At 46.6% G+C, this 26,607-nt stretch overlaps 1 protein-coding gene across 1 annotated transcript; it reads left to right on the forward strand.

The window, feature by feature from the left end:
* Positions 1–636: 636 nt before the first annotated feature.
* OIT3 (oncoprotein induced transcript 3) lies at positions 637–25,276 on the forward strand (the record flags this gene model as incomplete). The annotated part of the gene is made up of 8 exons (XM_008946850.1): positions 637–814; positions 5,831–6,205; positions 6,696–6,806; positions 11,052–11,174; positions 12,993–13,115; positions 18,931–19,091; positions 19,695–20,110; positions 25,177–25,276. Coding segments are annotated over exons 1-8 (1,473 nt in total), but the record flags the coding sequence as incomplete, so codon positions are not given.
* Positions 25,277–26,607: the final 1,331 nt, after the last annotated feature.

The raw sequence follows: 26,607 nt of genomic DNA on the forward strand, positions 1-26,607 counted from the left end.
CTTGCTTGTTGATTTGTTTTTGTTTTTTAAAGAGAGATTGTAAGATTACTACAGAAAAATGTCTTTATTTGCCTTGTTTGATAACCTGGCTGTAATGGTCAGGTTGTGTGAACAGGAGTGGAAAGGGACTTTGTGTAGCATAAGAACAGCTTATTTCCCTGTGGGACACCAGTCTCTTGCTTTGACTGATGTTCCCATTGTAGCTCTGCTCCAAGCCCTCATCTGCAATCTCTGCTCAGAAGGATCCGTTCTCCTCCTTTGGCCACTATTTCCTGCAGTTAAGGCTTTTTAGCTGGTGGTTTGTGCCTGTGGGGAGCTGTGAAGTCATATGACTTGTGGAAGGAGCAGAGATAACAGCAAGCACCCATCTGTTCTTCTTTTCCATCCCTTCGGGAAGTCCGGGTGTCCCTGGTTAGAGTTCTTCTCCAGATAAGATAGCAGAGGTGTCACTGTGGGGCAGTCAGACCAGAAAACAATAGCGGGTTGAGTCCAAAAAACAAGATTGATCAGTCAGTACATCTCTTTTGTCAATAAGGGGCAGAGCTGCTCAGAGGAGGTCAAGGCTGGACTTGTACCCCACATCCCTTCAGCTTCTTCCTCTGATACACATCCAGGAGAACTATTGCACTTGCTCTTCAGAAAGCTTAGGGTCAGAAGCTCCACTGAGAAGAAGACTGCAAGAGCCCCAGCGTGTGCAAGGGCTTCTGAGCCTCTGTTACTTGAGTGGTAACTGTTCCTTGGCTGAGTGGGATGTTCCAGTACTTGTTTTTCTGCGTCTGTTTTGTCATCCAGTTGCAGCCAGTGTCTTCGATGGGTGAGTAAAGATGCATTGCCTTCAAGCTCACTTTTGTTTGCCATCTTTTAAGGTGCAGGTATTCTTAGGTGAAAGACTGGAAAATGTGGAGAAACGTTCAGAGGTTTTTTTTTTTTGAAGGTGGTGTGAAATGCTTTCTAATTGGAAAGATCTTTCTGTCACCAGGTGTGAAGCCTCCCGTATTGGGAGACTCTTTGCTGCCAAGTCACTGTGGGATTTTCCTCTCCCTTCGGATGAACGACTCTGAGTAGATGTTATGCTACTTTTTCACCTGCTTCTTTGACAAATCTTAACTGAATTTAGTGCCATAATGCAGTGCTGCTCATTTCATTGCTTAGTCGTGCCAGAGCAGAGACCTGTGGTTACACAATACACACAGGATTGATCTCTCTGCAGAATGGTGGGCTTGTGAATGTTTGCTAGAGACTGATTTGTCATCTAATATATATGTCAGCACGTCAGCTAGAGAACTAATGATATTGTCAAGATTACAGATTGGAAAGCTTTGCTTCATACCTAATGCTTGTCAGGCTGAATTGCTCAGGCCATGCAAGAAGTATTGGGGAGGAAAAAAATTGAGCCAAGACGAATGAAAAACAGAGGGAGGTGGAGACAGTTATATGTCTTATGCAAAACTCCCATGCTTTCGTTGTTTGGGGAAGACAGATGAGACATCGAGTGGATGCTTCTATAGTTTTTGTGGAGTTTTTTCTTCAAAAAAATGACCAATTAGTTTTCAGTAATCTGTGCTGCCAAAGGCTGCTAGGTGCCTGCAGGGAGGTTGGCTTGTGGCAGTGCTGAACAGTCAGAGGGTGGCCGTGAGGGTCTGTAGTGTTCCAAAGAGCACTGTCTGCTCTTTCTGCTTCTTTGCCTCCCCTTCACTCCTGCCTGAAGCTCTCAGAGAAATTAAAGATATGAGGGTGTCCTACCCCATTCCTCTGACATGCCTTCTTCTGATTCCCTCTGAGCCACTGCACGTTTGTCTCGGTAAATACAGTCTTTAAATCATCTTCTGAACGTTTAGGAGACAATACGATCTCCTTAGACGAGTGTTTTCAGAGCCTGCCTACAAAGGCTATCTAATCAAGTTAATTACGAAGAGCTCTGAAAGCTAATGAGAGCATGTGTACTTTTGTGCCGCCCAGCTGGGAAGCTGACAGGGCATTCCTCGCTTCGCCTCCTTTGGCTTTTCACAACAGAAAAAACTCTTAATCTTAGTCAGTGACTCACCCTACAGCCACACCAAAGCATCTTGTGGAAGCCGAGTGAGTTACGCTGGGGGAAGCCCGGAGGAAGCTCTGTTCAGCTGCAGGCACAGAAAAGGCAGCACCCATCTCCTGTCGCAAGAAGCTGAGCAGCCTTTTGGAGGGTGGGATTTGACAGTGCTGCTGCTGTCTGCGGGCACGGGGCCCCGGGTGAACTTGAGAGCTGGCAAGGGATTGTGTGGTGAATCTCATCGGAGGTCGCCTGCCGCCTTTCCCCCTCTGCTGCTCACAACTAGGCTGGTTGTGGTGGGACGGAATCTGCTCCTTTGCCCATACAGTGAACTATGGCACTAGAGATTCCCTTAGTAACCCAAATCCGTGCCAGCTTGCAGCTCTGCAGCACTCACGACTACAGCAGCTGCTCCTGCCTTTTATGCTGGTTTTGAGGCCAAACAAAATGAGTCGGAGGAAGGTGTAAGGATGTTTATTGAAAGAATTTTGTGAGAAAGTACCAATAGCACGTCAGTGGGACACATGTTTACACAGGATGCAGCTAAATAATGGTGGCTTGAAGTCCATTCTCTGAGGCACTTGTAGTTACCTCTTTAAATAAGTGAAGTAAATCAAAATAATGAACCAAGAAGGTTTGTCTGTGTCCAGAGTGTTCTAACAGAAATAATGTAACGCCTCTCTCCCACCCAAACTGCATCCCCCTATTGTTTAAACGAAACAGCAATTTTGGGATGTAAAAAGAAATGTGATGTGGAAAGTAAGAGGATATTTCAGTCTGAGATGTGTTTAATCAGAATGATTTGGTTTATTAGCCTAATTCTAGGCGCCGGTAATCAATTTTCCTTACTCAAGCCAGCGTTAGCCTTCATTTGGCTTAGTAGGGAGCAGCTCTAGTCTCGGGTAAGTGGTGTTTAATCACCTATTAAATGAAAGTGAAAATGAAACCTCTGGACTTTTAATGAGGAAGCTGCCAAATCAGGGTTAATTAGGAGAAGACTGAAAATGTAATTAACGAGTCAATTCTGTGTTGTGTTTTTGTTTTTTTTCATTTTTTCTCCCGATAGTATTCTTGTGTTTTAAATTGTCTGTGGAAGGTTCAGAAAGTCCTCTGGAAAGGGTCCTTGAGCATTGCATGAACAAACACACACATACCAGGAGGTCCACGTGTTTGTATCTTGCCCTTGCAAATGCTCACTTCACTCACAAGCATCTGACCCATGGAGATCAGGAGGGTTTGTGGGCTTGCAAGGAATATGATTGTGACAGGAGTTGAGCATTTTGCTCCCTAGAAGGTCCTGATTCAGACCTTCATGCTCTCTAGATTTTAAGGTTAAAAAAATATTAATAAATATATATATATGGGGAAGCTGTTTCAGATGCAGAATTCTGCAGAGTACATGGGTTTGAGTTACAGCATGAGTGTACAGTGCTATAGTAGAGGCAGCGGAGAACAAAGCCCCAGGGAAGTGGGGCTCTCTAAGTACACACTCTTGGTTAGAGATGACCTGCTGTGCTCTAGATCAACTTGGCTGTGACCTGTGAGAGCAGTTCTTACATTTATCTGTTTAAAATTGTCCCCTGAAACAAGTAGGTGCTCTAAAGCTCCACGGCTTTGGAGCCCCTCCAGGGATGGGAACTCCACCGCCACCCTGGGCAGCCTGGGCCACCCTTGCAGGGAAGAATTCTTCCTCGTACCCAACCTAAACCCCTCTGGCAAAACTTGAGGCCACTTTCTCTTGTCATAGAATCATAGAGTGTATTGGGTTGGAGGGGACCTCTGAGGGTCATCTGGTCCAACCCCCCTGCAGTGGGCTGGGACATCTCAAGCTGGGTCGAGCTGCTGGGAGCCTCATTGCGCCTGGCTTTGGGTGTCTCCAGGGATGGGGCCTCCACCACCTAATCCTAATCACCTTGTCCTACTACTTCTTCCTTGGGAGAAGAGACCAACCCCTCTGTGGCTCCAGCCTCCTGGCAGGGAGCTGTGGAGGTCCAGAAGGTCTCCCTGAGCCTCCTTTGCTCCAAGTAGCTCAATTGTGTGGTATTTTTTTCCTTCTCTTTTTGGAAGCTTCTCTGTATATGGCAGCTACTCTTCATTCTCAGACAGTCTTAATATCCTACAACCGAAAATGTGGTTTTAAAAATATCTGGTATCAGTTAAAGTGCTGTTCTTACAAAGGCAAGAAAATCTTAACATAACTATCAATTTTACTTTTGGAGGACAAGCATTACTGAAATAGGATTTTCCATCTTAGATGCAACTCACAATAATAATAATGTTCCAACATTACTGATTTTTTTTTCTTTTCATTTAAAAATAAAAGAAAACAAAGCTTTCTTGCACAAAGGCAATGATGGGTCTGATCATAAGAATTTATATATAATAAAACTATTACTTTTCCTTGCTGCAGTTGGAGACTCTTAATTTGCAGATGTTGAATAGTACAAACTTCCAAACTTCTGCAAAGTCCATTGAACTGGGAGTAACTTCCCTCCTCCAAGAGAAGGCAGCAAATAAAGGGAGAGATGCTAAAAACTTCTCCCTTGTGGAGTGTTTCCCTGCCAAAAGAGCACTTAGCAAACAAAATAATGCCACTTAGCAAACAAAACAATGTTACAGAGCTGCTGCTGCAACATATGATGCATGTGCAGTGATCTTGGGGATCGGTGAAGAAAATCTATAGGGGGTGGAATAAAAGCTTTATTTCTTATCATTTGTCAGTGATCAGTGCTTGGAAAAGTTGCTTTGCAAACTAGAAAAACAGTGTATGAACAACATGCAGTAGCTAAGGGATGTTAACAATACAGGACATCTTCTTCTTACAGGTAACTAGTAATAGAACAAGGGGGAATGGCCTCAAGCTACTCCAGGGGAGGTTTAGACCGGACATTAGGAAAAACTTTTTCACTGGCAGGGTTGTCAGACATTGGAACATGCTGCCCGGGGTGGCGGTGGCATCACCATCCCTGGATGTGTTTGGAAGCCGTGCAGATGTGGTGCTTGGAGGAGGATTTGGTAGAGTGTGGTAGAGTAGGGTTAGTGGTTGGACTTGATGATCCTACAGGTCTTTACCAACCAAAGTGATTCTGTGATAAATTACACTTAGAGATTGCTCATAATTATATAGAGGTTTAATAATTGAAGTGGGATCGTTTCGTTCTGTACACCTTAAATGTAACATTCCTGTTGCATATCTTGCAGTTCACATTTTACTTGATGTTTTGCAAGGTGATCTCTTGCTTGTGGTTATGGCAACTCAACTTGTGAGGGTTGACACCAGCCATGGATGTATTTTGAGAGAGGCTGCATGACCTGTCTGATGCCTGGTCCTTTTCTCCAAGGCACATGGGAGAGTCATTCAGGAGGGGCCTGCGGATGCTCAGTTAGTACCTGAACAAAGAGTGGATGTCCTAGGCTAGATCTAGTGTTCCCAGGATGTATTTCCTGTAGCAAAATCACTACCTGGACCTCAAATTTGCCCTTTTTCTTTTTCTTTGTTTTTTTTTTCCCCCTGTCAGACTCTACAGCAGCTACAGAGCAAGTCAGACTGTTGCATAACATTGTGAGAGCTCTGTTAATTTACTTTTTCTTCCAAGACATTTAAGGTGAGCAGTCAGAATTTTCCATAAGGCAATTAGTCAGCTGGTGCCGCTGATCCTCCCCGGGGATATCCAGTTATCACAATGATTCTGTTAAGTCAGGAACAGAAAAAGAAATTATTTTGCATTCTTTGTGATTATCAGTAGTCAGCAACTCGATATCTACCAGATGTTCTTTCTTGTCTCTTGCTGCGTGGCTCAGCCCTGGACCCCTGCTCTGCCTACATCAGCCTGAACGAGCCCTGGAGGAACACAGATCATCAGATCAACGGGTCCCACGGCCAGCCGACGTGCGACAGTCAGATCGACGGGGAGTGGTACCGCTTCACTGGCATGGCTGGCGATGCCATGCCAACCTTCTGCATCCCCGAGAACCACTGTGGCACCCACGCTCCCATCTGGATGAATGGCAGCCACCCCCGAGAGTCAGATGGCATCGTCCCGCGCCAAGCCTGCGCCAGCTTCAACGGGAACTGCTGCCTGTGGAACACCACCGTCGACGTCAAGGCGTGTCCGGGCGGGTACTATGTGTATCGCTTAACCAAGCCTAGCGTTTGTTTCCATGCGTATTGTGGGCGTAAGTAACTGCTGAGGTGGCTTTTCTGACACCCCTTCGTCCCCGTCAGGCAGGAGAGGTGGCGAGCCTCCATATCTCTGAGGGACATGGTGACTGGTTTCTGGCTTTCTTGCCCAGAAGCGTGTTGAGTGATGCAGTTCAGATAGTGGCCTGGCTGTATGGGATCCCATCAGACAGCTTCACCTCCCTGAATTCTAGCCTTTGTGCAGCTAGTGGAAATCTTCCATAGCTGACCTGGCCGCAGTGATTTAATGCTCTCTGTGGGCCCTGTGGTTTATCTTGGCATGCTACCAAAGCCAAAATTTGCAGCTCAGACTCACAGTAATTAAACTAGATTGTTTCTCATCAGCTTCAGCAGTACAGCTTTCCTAATGTGGGCTGGGTCTGTATCTGATGGAGTAGACGTAGGGGATGAAGCTGACAGTACAAAGACAGTATTTTCGTTGTGCTCTCAGTGATTTGTGCTGACAACATTCTTGCCGTGCCCTAGATTTCTATGACATCTGCGACGTGGTGGATTGCCAGGGCTCCTGCCTGGACACCGGTGACTGCACGTGTTCCCCGGGGACCACTCTGGGACCTGACGGACAGACGTGTCTTGGTAAGGCTGGAAATAACTTGTCAGTTACTGATGCTTTCTTTCCCCGTTGTTTCTCTGCTCTCATCTCAATCCACCATCTGACAAAGCAGGCTGAAAAGGAAAGTATTCTGAGAGGAGTGTTTCCTCCTTGCTGCCTAGGAGAGCCTTTTGGTTTTATAAATGGTTCCCAATCTCTCACCACAGGATGAGATTCAACATCCCATCACTGAATACATTCTGGTGCGCCTGGAGCCACACGTGTGCAGAAGGTGGATTTGCTGTCTGCGTGGTCAAGCTGCTGAAGGCAGCAGCTTCACTGTCAGTGGCAGAATCTCGCTGAAAGATCACAGTACAAGTCTCATTGGCATTCAGGGATGGCTGTGCAGTCTGTCGTTAGAGATTTTGCGTGGTCCAGCTGCTGAAGGCAGCAGCTTCAGTGGCAGAATCTCGTTGAAAGATCACAGTACAAGTCTCATTGGCATTCAGGGATGGCTGTGCAGTCTGTCGTTAGAGATTTCCTCTTGCCTGCTATGTTGAATGTCTCTCTTCCTCCAAGAAGTGTTTTGCTGGCTGCCATAGGGCTATGCACTAAGCTTCACTGTACTTACTGCCCTTGTGGGCACTGTCCGGGGCCTGGGGCTCGAGGAGAGCCAAAGATTGTGAGTTGTAGCATAGCCACAGTGGGTTTAGGCAGCGTGACAAGGTGGCATTCAGGGGGCTGGCACTCGGTGGCTGTGCTGGCAGAGACTAGCATGACTAGTCTCTAGCTCTTTCTAAGGTCTTAGAAAGAAGATGGTCTATGGGGCAATGCAAGGGGCAGGGAAGGAGAGGCTGTTAGGGAGCTGCAGAACCAGATGGACTGATAGGAATAGGTGATGTAGAGGGAGAAAGGAGTGCTTGGGGGAAGTGGGATCTTGTCTTTGTGGCTTGGTTTGTTGGAGAAGTTGAAAGCAGAGTTGATCCAGGAGGCTGTGTGGCAGATCAGTTTCTTCCATATGGATCACAGCTGACAAAGTAGGTATGGATGGTTTCTTTCTTCACACTCCTTGTGTCTGTGGGCATCAGGGTGGGGAACACAGTTGTTACAATCTGTGGAGAGAGTGGCCTGGCCCTGCTGCAGATTTACACTCGCTCACACAGATTCTGCAGAAGGGTTTTGCTTAAGCTGCTCCACATCTCTACAGCTGAATGGCTGACTTAGCTCTCTCAGCTAATTAAAAGCATTTATTGGCTGCTTCTGTGCAAGACTTCCACTCACAGAAGTGCCCTTGGCAAGCACCGGCATTCAGTGAATGTCTGGTAGGCTCACAGGAAAGGATTTCCCACAGCAGGGAGGTAGAGAGGAGTCCTGGGCCTCTCTGCCTGTGCTGCAGCTGCCTTCATCCCCACAGCCAGGCCACACAGGGCTTCTGCACTGCTGCTTCTCTTTGTGATGACCAGGTGGCACACCATCTCAACTGTAATCATCACCTACCTGCAGCCTCTCTTGTCTTATAGCTCCCTCATTTTACTAATAACTTTCTGTTGAGCTGAGTAATTGTGCAATTACATCTCTGAGAGCAAACGGCCTTCCAGAGAAACCAAATGAATCTGTTATTAGACTTTCCTGTAAGGAGAATATTCATCCTTTCCGAGCTCACCCTAAAATGGGGGTTGAAGGTGCTGCAGTAACATAAAGCAGTTCTGCCTGTGAACCTCTCTGTGCTGGGCTGAATTCTCTTCAGTACGTTGTATGCTCTGAATCCCAGAGTGGAACTGCTGATCCTAAGTTAGATATTCATTTGAAAACTTACTTGAGGGTTAGAGGAGGTCTTAAACCAGTCGTGGATGCATCAGCTCAGTTCATTGCCTTTGACCTCCTGAATACCTAGGTCCAGGTTTTACTAAGCCGTGGTTAAAATCAGTCCAGTCTGGAGATGGCCAGCCTGTGTCCCAGAAGTCCTGGTCATCATCGGTGCAGAAGAGCAGGAACACATCTGCTGTGTGTTGTAGGACTTGGAGGAGGATTGTTGGGGTACAGCCCTTGACCAAGGCAAGCCCTGGGACCTTCTAACAGCATCTCTCTGCCTTTGTCAGTAGCCTCTTCTCTACCCTCTGTTTTTAAGCAATTTTAATTTCATTGTTAGAAGGGCAAGTGTGGAGCCTGTCAAATGCGTGAAAAAGGAAGTGGTTGTGTGTGTCTCCTGGACATGATTCCCACCCCCCAAAGCTGGGTACCAGCCATTTCTTCAGCTAAAAATATTCAATTTGCATTGCTTGTGGAAGGAGACACCACTAGCTGCAAGCTGCAAGTACTGTGTCTGTGCAGGACCACTTATTCCTGAGAGACTTCATCTCTGACTGGTCTCTTAAAATGTTTTTGGGTTGGTTTTTTTCTTGCTTTTAAGCTTGTGACATCTAGTAAATGGTAACTTCTAAGCTGTTTTGGTGAAATTCCTTGTGAACCTTGATAGATTACTTCAGCATTTTGGCCTGCCTAAGAGAAATTGTTAGTTTTGTGGTTGAGCAATAGCAACCATTGTCCTTTCCTTTCTCTTTGATTCACATTTTGCACACGGAAATTAAATGAGGTTGAAGAGTGAGAATCTCAGAACAAAGAACCTTAAAAAGAAAAAGCAGCAGTCAGATGTAGAGGAACTTTAACCTTTAAAAGAGAAAATTAAGAGGAGTTTTCAGAGCTTTTTAGGAGACTCAAAAGCATCTGCTGTGCTTTGTCCTCAATAAATACCCTCAGCACCCTGGAGGGCTGTAACCTAGAGCTGAATGCAGCCAGCACAGAAACGTGACACAGTTACTGTTCATGGGTATATTGCTTTGGATGACAAAACCTCATTATTCTGCAACCTTTATCCAGAGTCCGCTCCAGAAAGTATGGGATGCCAGCTCAGGCAATTCTTTTTCTTCTGAGATGGAAAGGTAGGAGCCACAGCTCTGTGGAGGGCTGCAGAGGAGCAGCACAGAGCAGGGAGGAGCTGAGTCCTCAGAGGCAGTAGCTCAGAACTGAGCTTTTATTCATCTCCTCTTCGGCACTGAGTGTCTGAGCAGCTCATGGCTGTGATGGCCTGTGTGGGACCAGTGCCCAGGTTAGGTCTCACCACAGTGAGCTGACATTTCTGTTCTGCAAGAATACCTGAGCTTGCCCAGTGCAGAGCTGGGGCAAGAAGATGAAATGATGACACTTCTCATGACATGACTTTTCTTGAGAAAGTTTCATGAGGTTCATTAAAATAAATGTTTTAGATTAATTTCAGTCATGTTGACTCCATTTTTATGTCTTTGTGAGTGGAGTGGAGAATAGTTTAGGATAAGAAGATAAATGAAAACGTGGATTCCTCAGTGTGTGGAACCAGATTCAAACCTGCTGAGTGGGACTGTGCCCATCTTCATTCTGAAATGGCCGCTCTGTGCATGTGGTCTTTTTCTCCAGGTCTGTTTTGTTCCCAAGGTATCATAGAAGGTTTGGGTTGGAAGGGACCTCCAAAGGTCATCTAGTCCAACACACAGGTTACACTAGGTAGACACAGCATGACAAAACAGTCTGCTACTGTCAGTATCATAGAACTGTGTGGGTTGGAAAGGACCTCTGGAGACCATCTTGTCCCCAGACTCCCTGCTCCTGCAGGGTCAGCTGGAGCAGTTTGCACAGGGGTCTAGTCCAGGCAGGGTTCGAGTCTCTCCAGAGGAGACTCCACAGCCTCTCTGGGCAGCCTGCTCCAGGCTCTGGCACCCTCACAGGAAAGCAGCTTTTCCTCCTGTTCAGGTAGAACCTTCTGGCTTCCAGTTTGTGCCCGCTGTCCCTTGTCCTGTCTCTGGGCACCACTGAAAAGAGTCTGGCCCCAGCCTCTCGACTCCTGCCCCTTAGCTATTGATCAGCATTGATCAGATCCCCTCTCAGTCTTCTCCATGCTCAAGAGCCCCGGCTCTCTTCTCAGCCTTTCCTTGTTGCAGAGAACCTCCACACCCCTCAGCATCTTCCTAAGACCTCTGCTGGACACTCTCCAGTAGTTCCTTATCTCTCCTGAACTGGGGAGTCCAGAACTGGACACAGTACTCCAGAGGTGGCCTCGCTGGGGCAGAAGTAGACACCAGTAGCCAGTGGTCTGTATCATGTAGTGAGATTGCTCATCTCTGTTGCCACAATCCAGATCACGAGGCCGGGAAGGCCAGTGCATGGGCTGACCAGCACTGCCACATAGCAGCCTCTTTTGTGCCAGCTGTGTCTTTACTGGGGGGCACAGTATGACAGTGTTGGGGTATTTTTTTCAGATGAAAATGAATGTGAGCAGAACAACGGCGGCTGCAGCGAGTTTTGTGTTAACCTGAAGAACTCCTACCGCTGTGAGTGTGGGATCGGACGCACGCTGGGAAGCGACAGGAGGACCTGTGAGGGTGAGGTTTCAGCTCCCACAGCCTACTGGAAACAACACAAATCGTTCCCCCTCCCTTGCAGCAAGCACTAGCTCCCTCTCGGCTCCTTGCAGCTGGGATTAAATGTCACTCATATCACTCCTGTGCTTGCCAGGGGAGTTGTTACTGAAGTATCTTTCTCATCAAGCAGAGAGGAAACAGCTCTCCCTGCCTTGTTCCTTTCTGTTAGGATTGGATTGCATTTATCTCCATGGGGGGAGGGACAGCAGTGGATCTGCAAGACTGGTTGTCCAGCCAGAACTGGAGACTTACTGCTGGAGATGCTTCTGTAAGAAGGATGGTGCTTTTCACGAATTTAACACTGGTGCTGGGGATTTTTACAATCTTGTTAGTGAGATTTATTTCTAAAGATGTGCCCTCAGCTTGGTGAGCCATTAGAGAGTATGTGATTTACTTGTGAGCCACCTCACAGCTGTTGCTAAAAAGAAAAAATGGAAGAGATTTAGCTTGATTACATGAGCTGGTGAGGCTTAGTAGCATTAGGAGTGTCTCAAAATTTCCGTTATAATGCTTTACCCATTACTTTGGCTCCATGGAGTATCCAGGCTGTTGTTTTCCATGCAGTGTGTAAGATTCAGTGTGGGATTTCCATTCTTTTCTTTACATTTCAGTGAAAACATCACAGTCATTTCTGATGGCAGGCACAGGAAGAAACATTTTGTATTTATGATTTGTTCATATTATATATGACATTGTTTTGCTGAGAACATCTAGCAGTATTCATCCCAGAGGGTTAAGAAAAATCAAGCTGCAAAGGATATATATTTTTTTTAAATCATGATACTCTGTTGTCTTCTTTATAATAGAAAGCAAACAACAACTGGAAACGGTTTTATTTATCTTAGGTTTTCAAATCTTCAGAATGTATTTGAATGACCTTTTGGGCTTTTTTTCTGCAGCTGTTGGGGCTAGGAATATGTTTTACACAAAAACTCAGGTCCTCAGAGAACTGCCTCACCTGAAAATAAAAGATGTGAGAAAAGATATGACAAATCCCTCCAAGTAGCTCTGCTGCCCTCTCTCCTCTGCACTTTAGAATGGGGGAAAATTAGGAGAGGAATCAACCTTATACCGTGAACTTGTGTTGTTTTGTCCCTCTGATAATACACCTCATGTAGCCAGCCTCTAAGCCTGAAACTCACAAAATTTCTGCTTAACAAACTCCTTTGAGCAGATTTTCCTCCTCAGCCTACAAAGGGAACGCAGGAATCTGATACACCCACCTCCACTGCAGCTGGGAAAAACATAAGCAAAGAACACTTCATCTTCTCTCTGGTGTCTCAGAATGGGAGAAGGAGCTGGCTACCTGTGAGTCCATCCTCCCTGAGACACCTCCTTTCCAAATATCAGGGCTTTAACTCTGGTGATGACTAAGGGAGTGGTAGAAGTTCTAAGAGGATTTTCCTCCCATCTTTTTGAAGTAAGAAACTTGAAAATTTAGTTTAAGAGGATGTCTTAAAAGTTAGAAATGGCCAAGCTGGAAATTGCCTATTCAGCCTTCTTACATATGCAAGTTACGAGCATGTGATTTAATTTGGTGAGCTTTTTTACAGAATTCCTCATGAACTTCATGGTGAAATGACCAACACAGGAAACTGCACAATTAAAAATAGGTTTTCACCTCATTTTCTTGGAAGCAAGCTCTCACCATGCTGTTGCCTTTGAGCTCTGTGTTGGTCACACCATTTGTTAGTCAGGCAGGAGTCTGCATTGGGACCTGCGTAGCTGCCACAGAGCTGCCTGAGGAGCAGGGTGTGCTGATTACCCTGTGTTTTGCAGAAATTGAAGGCTGTCACAACAACAATGGAGGCTGCAGCCATACGTGTATTGAAGTGGAAGACACATACCAATGTGAATGTCCGAGGGGACTTGTTCTGTCAGAAGACAATCACACTTGCCAAGGTAGGTCAATGAAATCTTCCTGACGGCGTCTGTCCTCTGGTTGCCAAAAGTATGTCTGAAGGAACTTTTCTTGTTTTCATCACGTTCTCTTAGTCTGTCCTTTCCACCTTGGTTAACGAGCTTTGTTGTTGATGACAGATCATCCAAAACTGAGAGCCTGGAGACATTGCTCTTTTTACCAGACAGGAGAACAGAGACACAGGACCCAGCTGGGTGCATCTTGCATCACAGGTGGTTTTGGCAGTGTTCACTTACAATTAATATTGCTTAACATCTCCCATTATATTGTGGTGCTGCAGATGTGTATGCCTTTGAAAATTCTGTGCTATTAGAAATGAATTTTCCATGCTTCAAACTCAGCTTTCAAAATTTCAGCTAAAGTGGTTCACTCCCTTCCAAGAATGAGGCTAAACAGAGAGGCCTTTTGTTGCCTGAGTATCTCTGTCGCCATTCCAGTACGAATTCCTATGTCTTGAAGGAGGGCACTAGTTCTGCTATTAGGTGTTTCTGCTGTCCCGTGGAAAAGCACCCGAGATAGCATCTGAAAATGCACAGAGGCAAGGACAGTGTTATCCTTGGAAGATCTTCCATCTGAACTTTAATTCCATTCCAGTATGCAGGGAATCCTCCTTGCTGACCCACCCTCACCTATAGCATGTGTGTGGAATAAACACGTTCCCTGCTTTGGGCTGCAACAGCTTTGCAATACATCCAGACTCCTAGAGGATAATTTGGCTCTGCAGCAGTGAGGGCAGGGAGCAGAGGATCAGGGAGGAGTTCCTGAGGGCATGGAGAACTTAGGACTTGTACACAGGATTCTTCTGGGTCTTGTAGTCCCACAGTTAGCTGAGCCCTTGAGCTGCTGGAAGCAGCGAGCAGCTTGCCTGTCTGATGGAGACGTGTGCTGTGCTGTTCTCACTGCTGAAGAGACATTCAGTCAAAACTCTGTGTTGTGAACACCTATGTGAGCATGCAAACAGCAGACAAAGGTAATGCTCACTGGTGGGCCTCATCTGATTTGCCTGGCCACTTCTCAGACCTGTCAGGCTCAGCGCAAGGTATGCTTGTGCTCTGCCATGGTGGGCCCTTAAAGAACCTCTGTGGTTGCTTTCAGACATTTCCGTGGGAATTTCCTAATGGGCTGGACTTGGGCCATATACAGGACAGGATTGAAAGTCACAGAATCAGTTTGGTTGAAGAGACCTTTAAGATCAGCAGGTTCCACCATCTACCCAGCACTGCCAGGTCCACCACTAACCCATGTCCACGGCTTTGAAATCCCTCCATTGATGGGGACTCTACCGCTGCCCTGGGCAGCCTGGGCCAGGCCTGGGCAATCCTTTCAAGAAGTAAATTTTTCCTAACATCCAACTTAAATTTCCCCTGGTGTAACTTGAGGCTGTTTCCTTTCGTCCTATCACTTGTTCCTTGGGAGAAGAGATCAATTCCCACCTGGCTCCAACCTTCTGTCAGGGAGTTATTGAGAGCCAGAATGTTTCCCCTGAGCCTCCTTTTCTCCAGGCTCAATAACCCCAGGTCCCTCCACCACTCCTCACCAGACTTGGGCTCTAGACCCTTCCCCAGCTTCATTGCCCTTCTCTGGACACACTCCAGCCCCTCAAGGTCCTTCTTGGAGTGAGAGGCCCAAAACTGACCCCAGGATTCAAGGTGTGGCCTCACCAGTGCTGAGTCCAGGTGCCTATCCCTGCCCTAGTCCTGCTGGCCACACACGCTTGGCTATCTGGGCACATGCTGGCTCATCTTCAGCTGGCTGTCAGCCAACACCCCCAGGTCCTTTCCCATGGGGCAGTTTCCAGCTGCTCTTCCCTCAGCGTGTAGCATTGCAAGGGATTGTTGTGACCCAAATGAAGGACCCAGCACCTGGCCTTATTGAACCTCATCCCATTGGCCTTGACCCAGTGATCCAGCCTGGCCAGACTCTTCTGTAAAGCCTTCTGACCTTCCAGCAGATCAATGCTCTCATCCAGCTTGATGTCATTCTGCAGACTTACTGAGAGTGCAATAGAAAGGAGACTGTCACAGGCTAATTCCCTTCAGCTTTAGCTAACACCAATAAGTTGGTGTTACCTGATGTGCTCAGAATCTCTTGTAGTCTGATGTGTTACAAAGTGCTCAGATACAAGTTAGAGGGACAGATCCAATCCTCATGGTGTCCAGCAGGGCAGATGTGCCTCAGAGAGGAAGTTGGAATGGTTCTATGTGATGAAATTTCTGCTTTTGAAGCTTTTTTATAAATTCAGGGTACTGTTTTCAGAGGTGAGCCCTGCACACTGGGGATTCAGTAGTGCTTACTGCTCCAGCAGACCCTGTTGGGGAGGAGGAGAGGAGATTTCCAAAAGCCGTGATTTTATTTACTGATTGAAGCTCTGATTGATGGATACGGGCCAGAAAACAGCAATGTTCTTCAATCTTGCCTCCCTGAGGCAAACCCAGCAGGGTTAGAAGGCCACACATTTCCCAGCCAGTGTTTCTCCTTCTTCTGAGGCTGCTAATGAGAGCAGCAGCGCTGCTGGGTGCCAAGCTGGGGCTCAGCATACAGCATCTCATAAAGCAAAGGGCTTGTTCCTTTGCATTTCATGAATTTATGTCCCCACACCATGGTCTGCAATTTTGAGTAGATACGACCAAATTTATCTGGAACTGCAGCATGCAATTTTTTATAACATCTAATAAGGTTTATTGTGGCACAATTAACAGTGCAGGGCAGGCACAGTTGCCTGAAGGAATTGGATCTGCAGTCTCTCAACCCTCCTCTGTGCTCTCTCTACGTTCAGGACAAACGTTACTAATCTTCCACAGAAACCACAGCCTCGACTACAATTTCCTCATAAAAATATACCAGCCAACAAAATACTTGGAATTTTACAGGCCATCCTAGCACTCCACCTCTTCCCGTAATGTGGTGGTGAAATGCTTTTCTCCCCTCTCCCATACCCAAGCCTCATGTGAAGCTAAGCAGGGTACAATGGTGTCATTTATTTTTGTTTGTAGCAGTGGTTCTGCACACCAAAGAGCCTGTTCTGCTCAGTAGTCTGTGCAAAAAGATAACCTCTGAAAGGCCAAGGAAGGAGCTGCAGGCTGGGCGAGGAACATGGTGCCAACAATAGCAGACAGCAAAATGAGTGTTAAGGTCACCACAGAAACTTCATATGAGGGTCAGGTAGAATCATAGTATCATAGAATCATTTTGGTTGGAAGAGACCTTTAAGATCATCACGTCCAGCCATTAAACCAGCACTGCTAGGAAACCACTAAACCATGTCCCTCAGCATCACATCTCATGGCTTTGAAAGCCATCCGGAGATGGGGACTCCACCAGCCTGGGCCAGGCCTGGAGAACCCTTTCAGGGAAGATATTTTTCCTAGTGTTTGACCTAAACGTCCCCTGGCACAACTTGAGGCCATTTCCTCTTGTCCTGTTGCTTGTTCCTTTGGGGAAGAGACCGACCCCCACCTGGCTCCAACCTCCTTTCAGGGAGCTGTTGAGAGCAACCAGGGAGATGATCACTGTCCTAGTCCTGCTGTCCTCCCACCCTCCAGCAAGTCAACACTTGTGCCTAACTGGATGTTGTCTGCAAACTTACTGAGTTGCCTTGATCCCCTCGTCCAGCTCTTTGATAAACATTAAAGAGAACAGGCCCCAGTAGTGAGCCTTGGTGAACACAGGGACTTGCAGGCACTGGTGCAAAACAGAATTTTGGGTGGTATTGAGAAGGCTTTCCCAGTACTCGCAGATTCTCTGTGCTGTACAAGAGTGAGGAACGGAAATATCTGCCTGGCAAAGACTGGGTGAGGTTCTCAGGAACCTCCTAGGCTGAACTGAGTCCAGGGCAGGGGTGCAAGAGGTGGACACTGACAGCAGGTCAGGAGAGTGCAGCTCTCTGAATGGCTGCGAGAAGCTGTGAATAAGAGAGAGTAACTCATCAGAGTAATCCATCAGCCCCATCTACATCCTGGCTGTTGGGACCTCAGCACTTGCCCTGGAATAACTCATTGCTGTCAGGCTGGTGGAGCTGAAATGCTGGTCTCAGTATTAATTACTCTTCTGTGCACAAATGCCTGGGGGCATTGACCTCAGCAGTATAGTAACCTCTGAGATGTTTACTATAAGGAGTTTCCTGGGGTCTTTTCCCAAGTAGTGATGATTTGGCTTGAATCGAAGTGGACCTGCTCACAAGTTTCACTCACTTGTTTCTGTGCCTGGGTGCTGGAGGGCACACAGACAACTCCTGCAGTGTCAGAATAGGGGTTAAATGGGTATCTTCTCTTCTTCCCCTCTGTGCCAAGCCAAGACACTTAGAAATAGAGATAACCTCAACCAAATTGGTCCTGAACTTTGGAGAGCTGCAGCTGGGATACAAACGGTCTTGCCCTGAATCACAGCTTTATAAAAGCATTACATTTTCTTATTCATCAAGGAGTGACTGGAACAGTGAAGCTTTAAATCCAAATTGAGCCATTCAGTTCCCCAAAGGCTGTTCCTCTCCACACTGCACTGTTTTGTCAAAGCCCCTTTGCCACTCAACATGCTCAGTTATTCCCACTTGGCTCCTGCTGCAGATGGAGGAAAAGTTAAGGTAGTTCTTAATTCTTTAATTTTCTCTTCTAACCTGGCAATGTTGTTATGAGATCATATTGCTCTGGGCACACTGCATACATTTTAGCATATCACCTTGAAAAGATCAACTTTTAATAAAAAATACTCCCTGCAGGTGCACAGTAGCTGTCACAAACACCTTAGATGAGAAAGGAGAGGCTTTTTAAGGGGGGGTAAAAGGCGTGTTTTAACAGCGTGCCTTGTATCCAGGATCCAGAATGCTGGATAATAGAATGATTGAAATTACAGATCATACAGATATCAAGGTTTGGGACTGTAATTAATTTTAGGAAAAAAAGCTTGGGTAACTAGTGTATTTGTAGTTTTGTCACGTGATTTTGAAATATAATAAATGGAAATTCTGCAGAGGGGTTGTTTTTCTGGCTAAGCAGAGATCAGAATATATGTACCAGTATGCTTGGCCTATATCTAGCTAAAAAGACATCTATACGCCCAAGAAATAGATATAGTAATTACTTTTTTATTGGAGATTATTTCCTCTTCTTTCCATTTTCATTTTATCCAATCTTTAAATTTTCTTCCACTTCTTACTAAATGGAATTTTAGTTTTCAAAAGTTCACATGGAGATCTGTATTAAAACTCAAGGGTTGAAAGGAGATGGAGTGGGTGAGCTAATTGAATTTGTCAGAGCAGGGTTTATTGCTTATAAAAATATTATTATGGCATTTTGAGGTGCTTCCATTTGAGCTTGACATCTATATGGAATCACTCTGCCTTGTTTTGACATGTTCCAGGTTTGATGTAAAGTCTGATTAAGGGTCTTACGAAATTACTTTGCCTGGGGCATTGTGAATTTGATCTCTATGTTTGGGGAAGGCTCTTCCCAGGATATAGCAGTGCAAGAGACCTCAATGACATCAGCTGAACCCCTGCTGGGTAGTAAGTACAGCTGAAAATGCTGCAGAGCTAAGTTTCTGCTGCACATGTCATGGTCATTGCGTCATCTTGTGTGGCATCGCCATGCCGGGAGAATTTGGGGCAGGGGTACCTCAGCAGGTTTGTTGTGCAGGTGGGAATGTAAGATAGGTAGGTAGGTTACTACGGTGAGATAGTAATCCTAAATGCAGCAGGTGATTGGCCTTTTTTTTTTCCCCCAATAATTATCGGTGTCGATCTTCCCCAGCTCCCTAGTAGATTTGTAGCGCAGACTGTTATTTTGGGGACTTTTCTTGTAGTTCCAGTGCTGTGCAAGTCCAGCTCTATTGAGGTGAGCATCCCAAAGGACCTGGTTGGAGGCTTGGACCTTTCACTCATCAACACTTCGTGCAAAGGAGTATCCAATGGCACTCATGTCAACATCCATTTCTCCTTGAAGTCCTGCGGTACTGTTGTAGACGTACGTAAACCCATTGCTGTCCTGTTTCTTGATCTCCTGGATTTGGGGACTTGGCTATGGTTTACTTGGGGAATAAAGCTGATTTAGCTGTACCACCAGGGCAATTTCCCGTGTTGCTATGCGACTGGCCTCAGATTAGACCTGGGGTAGCATCCCAAATTAGGAGAGCTTGTTTCATCTCCTCCATAGTAGTGTGTGTCTGCCAGCACAGGTTCTGCTCACCCAGCACTTCACAGAGGTAGTTTCACCATCATTCCAGTGCAGGAAGCACAAGTGGTGTCACTCTGCACCCTCCTGTTGAGACAGAATGTGGTCCCTTGATAATGTTTCAAAGGTTATACTCATCTCATCTTAGCTGATGGGTAGCATCTGGGAAGCAAATTCCTCTGCTTCATACAGGAAGCACAGGTTGGCAGCAAAATGATAGAAGCCCTCAGTTCATAGGTAGGGATGCGTGTCATTCTGGTGGCAGCATATAAATTCACAAGCTGTGCTTCCAGTGGCTAGTTCATGTCTGAGTCTCCTGAACAAGGTAAACTCAGCTGCTAGTCTGAACTTGGAGAGCGATCTCCCCTTTCCCTTCAACTCCTCTCTTTGCTGCAGGTAATCAATGACAAAATCATTGCCACCAATCTGGTGACGGGCTTGCCCAAGCAGACTCCGGGAAGCAACGGGGACATCATTGTCCGCACCACCAAGCTGCTGATCCCGGTGACCTGTGAGTTCCCGCGCCGCTACACCATCTCGGAGGGGTATGTGCCCAACCTCAAGAACTCCCCCTTGGAAATCATGAGCCGCAACCAGGGCGTCTTTCCCTTCACTCTTGAGATCTTCAAAGACAAAGACTTTGATGAACCCTACAGGGGTGCTCCTCCCACCCTCAAGCTTCGGGACTCTCTGTACTTTGGGATTGAACCCTTGGTACATGTCAGTGGACTAGAGACACTGGTAGAGAGCTGCTTTGCCACTCCTACCTCCAAAATCGATGAGATCCTGAAGTACTACCTGATTCAAGACGGGTGAGTTCTCCGTTCCCTCTCTTGCTGGCTATTAGATGGGAATTGGTAGGGGGGCCAAGCTGCAGTGCCCGTGTGATGCAGGAAACACTATCACTTCTCCAGTGCAGTGTTCCTGGCAGCTACCACCAGCGAGGCCTTTTGGCCACCAGGCTGAAACCACCTGTCCCATCAAAAGTGACTAGTAGAAACGCTGGCAGGCAGTCAAAGAGGTTGTTCCAAGTGCAGCCTTTACAGGACATATTTCCCTGTAACTAACCTTGTGGATAATTGAGTTGGCTCCTGTAAAGAAGATATCTGTTCTGATATCCTCTCTCTGCCAGCCTGCAGAGTGCCAAACCAATCTGCAGAACCCCTGATGGCTGCAGGCCACTGCCACTCGGCTGCCACAGCAACTGGAGCAAGTTGCTTCATTTTTCATAATGGCCTTATTGTACCATGAGCCAGAAGGCTCCATGGCAGGTCCTAGTTGGAGCTCTAGGAGCTCCCCATGCTTTGCTCTCCCTCTGATGCCTGTCAGCACCATAAGCCTGGAGTCCCTCTGTTTGGCTGTAATTTTCTGAGGTGTTCAGGGTTAGTGATCTTTTCAGAACAGAAAAATAAATAGAGTGCCTCTGCTGTAATGATTTTCACATCAGAGCGTTGCTGTGGGCTCTGCTGTGGCTCCTAAGATGAACCCAGTTTACAGACACTTGTTCTGGTACTAACATGACAGTACAACATTGCCGTGGAGTGTTTGCATCCAGCAGTGCAGGGCAGCTTAACTAGCCCATGGTGTGGCAATGTCACAGCTGGGAAACAGTCTGCTATCCTCTAGGGAGGAAAATCCAGCTAAAGTAATATCTAAGATGTACGTAGATGTCACAGCCCAACAGTCAAGGGACTGTGGTCATATCAGTCCTGTATTCTTGTCTGCCAAACCATCTAATGAGGACAGCAATTATTTTGTCATCTACCATTACAGCTGGTCATGACACGTCCTGCAGGACTGTCTTGTAGCAAAAGGGTCCTGCAGTGTACAGTACACAAAAATAGTGTTTTCAGTTCCTTCTGACAAAGGTTACAGCATTAGCTTGCTCTCATTCTGTCCTAGGCTGGGCTCCCCAGTTCCAGAGAGACAGGGAAGTACTGGGTAGTCCAGCAGAGGCTACAAAGATGCTGAGGGGACTGGAGCATCTCTGTGATGAGGAAAGGCTGAGAAGAGACCTGGGGCTGTTGAGCCTGGAGAAGAGAAAACTGAGAGGGGATCTGATCAGTGTTGATCAATAGCTAAAAGGCAGGGGACAATAGGATGGAGCCAGACTCTTTTCAGTGATGGCAAGCAACAGGACAAGGGGCAGTGGGCACAAACTGGAACCCAGGAGGTTCCATCTGAACAGGAAGAAAAGATTCTTTCCTGTGAGTGTGCCAAAGCCTGGAGCAGGCCCAAAGAGGCTGTGGAGCCTCCTCTGGAGAGATTCAAATCCTGCTTCTCCATGATCCTGGGGACCCTGCTGGAGCAGGGGGGTTGGACAAGATGATCTCCAGAGGTCTCTTCCAACCCGCACCATGCTAGGATTTACAACACCAGCAGCCCCTTTAGTACTCTTATCCTGCAGAGGGCATTAAAACTTCACTGAAAAGAAAAATGGGCAGGAGCCTCATGCAGGCTGCTGGTCTCTCCAGCCCTTGCTGCAGGTCCCAGTGTCCCCAGACACGCCAGCCCCCGTGCGCTGTGCTGTCTCTGCACTGAACTGCTTGCTTAGGCCAAAGCTAACTGGGGTTCTTTGTCTCTCTGTCTGCTCAAAGCAATTACCAAGTAAAATTAGCTGAGTACACTGCTGATTTGTCTCTGCTCCAAACAGTTCTGTCATAACCCAGTTTCCTTCCACCAACCCAGCCCCAAAAGCTCAAGGCAATCAAGATGGGATTTTTAATTCAGTTTATGTAAGATCAGACCTGCAGGAGTTAATAGCAGCTTCCAGAGGGAAACACTGTTTAAATTTGATGTGATATACCCTGAGGTATGGGACTGAGGGATGGGAAAATTCCCTTTCCTGCTTTCTTCCCTTTAGTTATTCTCCAGTTGGCAAGAGTTGGGAGCTTTCTTTTTGTGGGACTCCTCCACCCCCTCCCTGTGCTGATGTGACCATACTGGAAATCAGGATTTTCCCAGATCCCTCCCTGCTGTGTCTGTCATACCCTGTACTGCCACTAGCCCAAAGCAGCTCTTTTGCTTCTGATCTTGTTCTTTCTCTTTCTCAAACCAAAAAGAAACAAAAGGCATTGACCAATGGCACAGATGACAAACGTTGCAGCTCCCTGGGGCATCTGGAGCCAAGGTCATGTCACTGGGGGCAACCTCTTGTCATCTGATGCAGGCAGGAGCTGCGAATTAGCTGAGCTTGATGTGGTTAAGGTAGTTTGAATGCAAGGCTCAGCTTGTTACACCTTGGGCTGCCCCTCTTTTGGAGGCTTGGGGTCGTTATTTACTTCCCCAAGCCTTCCTTCCTGCCTTGCAGCCCCCCAATAAGAGGGTGAGAGCAGAGTTCCCATGGCACAGCCACGCTCTGCTCCCCTTACCTAAGCACATTGTGCACAGAAAAGGGTTATTTTCCCATATCCTGACCAGGGCCACCCCTTTTCCTTCCATACCTGTGCTCCTCGCACCTTCTCACCTCTCCAAGGTGGGGAGCAGGGTTTGGGGGTTTCCTTGGAGGGTGGCATGAGATATGGTCCCATGTACAACACAAAAGGGCTTGGCCCTGTGATTTGGGAGGTTTCTGAACAATCTTTTTTCATACTGCAATGCATTTGTCAGAAACCTCTGTAGGACGTGTTTAGGGGTGTGGTAGGGCTCTGTGTATCCCTGGTTCTTCCTTCTTGTTCCATTTTCCCTCTCTCTACTCTCAAACCAGTAGGTCTCCTGCCAGCAGTGTGGAGAACCTTTGGAGAACCTGGGATTTAGGAGTCGGTTTGAGACAGTGTCCAAGAATCACTGGAGTTTATATGCTCACAAATAAGGTCATGCCTATGAGTCGACTTTGTGGTTCCAAAGCTTGGCCAGTCACTCAGGAGAAGTTTTTAACTATCATTCTTTACAATCAGATGCCTTCAGGAATGCTGCTTTTAAGTGCAATTTTATACCACACAACTTAGTGTTTGGCCTCAAGGGGAAGGAATCTCTGTCAAATTTTCTAAACACACAATGTTAATTTATTATCTTTTTATGTTTGCTTCCCAAGCTAGACAAGTGCTGTGGACAGGGATGTCCCTTCAGACCATGATCTCCACTAGCTGACAAAAGAATACTTTGTGAATACTTTGTGAATACAGGAATACTTGGTGAATTTTCTAGACACACAATGTTAATTTTTTATCTTTTTATGTTTGCTTCCCAAGTTAGACAAGTGCTGCAGAGAGTGTCCCTTCAGATCATGATCTCCACTAGCTGACAAAAGAATACTTTGTGAATACTTTGTGAATACAGGAATACTTGGTGAAAACAAGGCTAGGATTAGACCAAGGCGTGGTGTTCCTGTGAACAGACACGTGGCAGAAGGGCAATTCTGGGAGTGTCTGCAGGAGGCTGCTGCCCACGGAGCCAAGCAGAGATTTCCGAATATGTGGTCTGGTGAAAGCAGAGCTACAGAGAGATGGGAGGGGTTACTGCAGTTTGATAATTGAACCTGTCAAATGTCAGCATTTCTGACCGTGCCTTGCATATTTCTGGTGTAAAGATGGAAGCTAAAGGTTGCTGCAAGAGTAGGACTTATCAATCAGGATTTATAATGGGATCTGATCAATGCTTACTAATATCTAAAGGGCAGGGGTCTAAGGGATGGGGCCAGACTCTTGCCAGTGGAGCCCAGTAACATGATAAGGGCCAACAGGCATAAACTGGAACGCAGGAGGTTCCATCTGAACAGGAGGAAAAAATTCTTTCCTATGAGGGTGCCAGAGTCCTGGAGCAGGCTGCCCAGAGAGGTTGTGGAATCTCCTGCTCTGGAGAGATTCCAAACCCGCCTGGATGGGATCCTGGGCAACCTGCTCCAGGGGACCTGCTGGAGCAGGGGGGTTGGAGGAGATGATCTCCAGAGGTCCCTTCTGATCCTCGTCATGCTGGGAGTCTGTGACTTTCAGCTGTCACACTGTGACCTCTTGTCTCTTCCACTACCACTTTTTTTTTTCCCCCTGACATCACCACTTTTTTTTTTCATCTGGAATCAACTTGCTAGAAAGGACAAGCTGCCTTGTGATGCGATGTAACAGCAGTGTCTGTGCCTCTTAAAATGCTGAGGGCTTTGCAGTAGGCAGCCACAATTATCAAGTCACCATCACTTTTTGTCTTTCTGTTCCTCTGTCAAAGTCTAAATAGGTTGTAATAGTTTATAGGGCTGCACCTGGAATGTAACTTTTTCTAAAAGTAGCTTATTTTGTTGCAGTTCTCTGACCTCTCATGTGATCATATAGTGCTAGCGATGGAGGAATTGAAATGATTAATTTTACTGTAGTGAATTTGAGCTGTCTGACCAAGTCCCACAGGAAGAAAAATTTAAATGATGTAAAGCAAAGTAAATCTGGATTTCTGTGGTTTTCATCATCAGTGATACCTCAGTAACGTAGTGTCTCCAACCCAGGACATGTGGGTACAGGCTTCGTACTTTCAAGTGCGATTTATGTGCGTACAGAAAGCACGTAACACATTTCTATCCTATACAGCAGTACAGTACTGTACAGCAGTGTTGTTGATCACTGCAGACTGTTGCACGGGAAGGTGAAATGAGGACAAACTTGCCTGCAGCTCTCTGGCAGTCTCTGTGCCGAGGGAACTGGACCATGTCCTGCCAGCTGTCCGCTGCCGAGCTGTTCTTTGTCTGGAGATGCTATTATCGCTGTTGTTTTTCCCCATCGTTCCCAAATTTTCTCCTGTGGCCAAAGAGGAAGTATCATGGATGGTAGCTGAGCTTGAGATAGCCAAGCCCTCCCTTCCTTTCTCTCATTAAATAGTCTGGGATGTTCTTTCTCTTTTTTTTTTTTTTTTCCATTTCTGGGAAACCCATTAAAGCCTATTCCTCTGCTTTCCTCAGCTGTGTTTCTGATGATTCCGTGAAGCAGTACACATCAAAGGACCACCTTGCCAAGCACTTCCAGGTTCCTGTCTTCAAGTTTGTGGGCAAAGACAACAAGGTAACCTCAAAACACACCTCTTGGATGTTGCCTCAGCCCTGATCTGACTGAGGAGCCACAGAGCTGGCTGGATTAGAGCACAAAGGGGAGGAGTGGCTGGCCCAAGGCAGGTGCTGCTGCTGAGCCTGTTCCAGCAGTTGTGTCTTTCAAGAGCCTTGGCACAGGTACTTCAGGAGACAGTGATAAAAGCAACCAAAATTAAATAAAATATGAAGGAGAGTTGTGGAACATCAGTGCTATAGCAAGCTAAAATTATTGTTTCCAGGGTAGTCTTAGTGGACCCTTGTATGCTGGGCAAAAGAAGTGTTCCTAGTCACCAAGTGGAAATGCAAGGTGTTAGGCACATTACACAATGTCCTGATTTTAAAATAAAACAATCTATACTTTTGAACCTCCTCAGGCTTCTATCTTCTGTAGTTCTTGTGAGTAAGATGACAGGTTTCCAGGTACAAGGCTATTGAGTTCAATGTGAAACTAGGCAGGCCAGGCTGGTGGCATTATGGGGCAGAATCTTTGTAGTGGCAGGACAGCTGAAAGATTATCCTCTTTTCCTAATGCAAATAGCTTTTCTCATCTCTGCTAGAAGAAATCAGGTCTTTCAGTCACTGGTGTTATGCTCATCCAATGCTGCTTGCTCCAAAAGACATAAAGCTGCTGCTCCAGCTCCTGGAGAGCCTCAGTAGGGTTAAAACAAATGAGATCTTTCAGAATTCAGACATTTCACTTGGCCATTTCATTGCCACTGCTGCTTCCAACTTGCATCCTCTCAACCTGTGCAGCAGATTTTGCTTCAAACCTCACTATTGACCAAACATTCACAAATATTTCCTTCCCTAATTGCTGCTTGCAGGGATCTTGCTTAGTCTCCTTGTCGTGTAGCAGGCAGGGAGCGGCAATCCTGTCACTGTCTGCCTTTACTGTGCAGAAAGAAAAGGCTGTCTCCCTGCCCTTTGTGTTCTCCTTCTCCCCTCAGCTACCAGTCTTAGCCCCTCATCGACCTGCATTTTCCTCCTTTGCCCCTTGGTCTCTTAGCTTTATGTTTTCTCAGCTCATGTCAAATTCTCCTGTATGCTCCTATCAGGCCATCTCTTTGTTAGGCTTCATGCATTCTTGGCCTGCTTCCTACTGTGCAGCTCCTACCAGTCCATGCCAGCTCTTTCAAGCTCATTCTTGGCATCTCCATTCCCTTCCTCTGGAGGATCATTTCATGCCTTCTGTAGCCCTTGGCTAACAGAGAGGCGCCATGCTCTGATATCTCAGCCGTAAAAAACCAGATGGAGCAGCTGGTTTGGCTGTGGATGGCGCTGGTGGCAAAGGCCCTTGTTGAGGCG

This window comes from Merops nubicus, unplaced genomic scaffold (genome assembly GCF_000691845.1).
Source record: "Merops nubicus isolate BGI_N331 unplaced genomic scaffold, ASM69184v1 scaffold10109, whole genome shotgun sequence".
In the NCBI taxonomy this organism is placed as follows: Eukaryota; Metazoa; Chordata; class Aves; order Coraciiformes; family Meropidae; genus Merops; species Merops nubicus.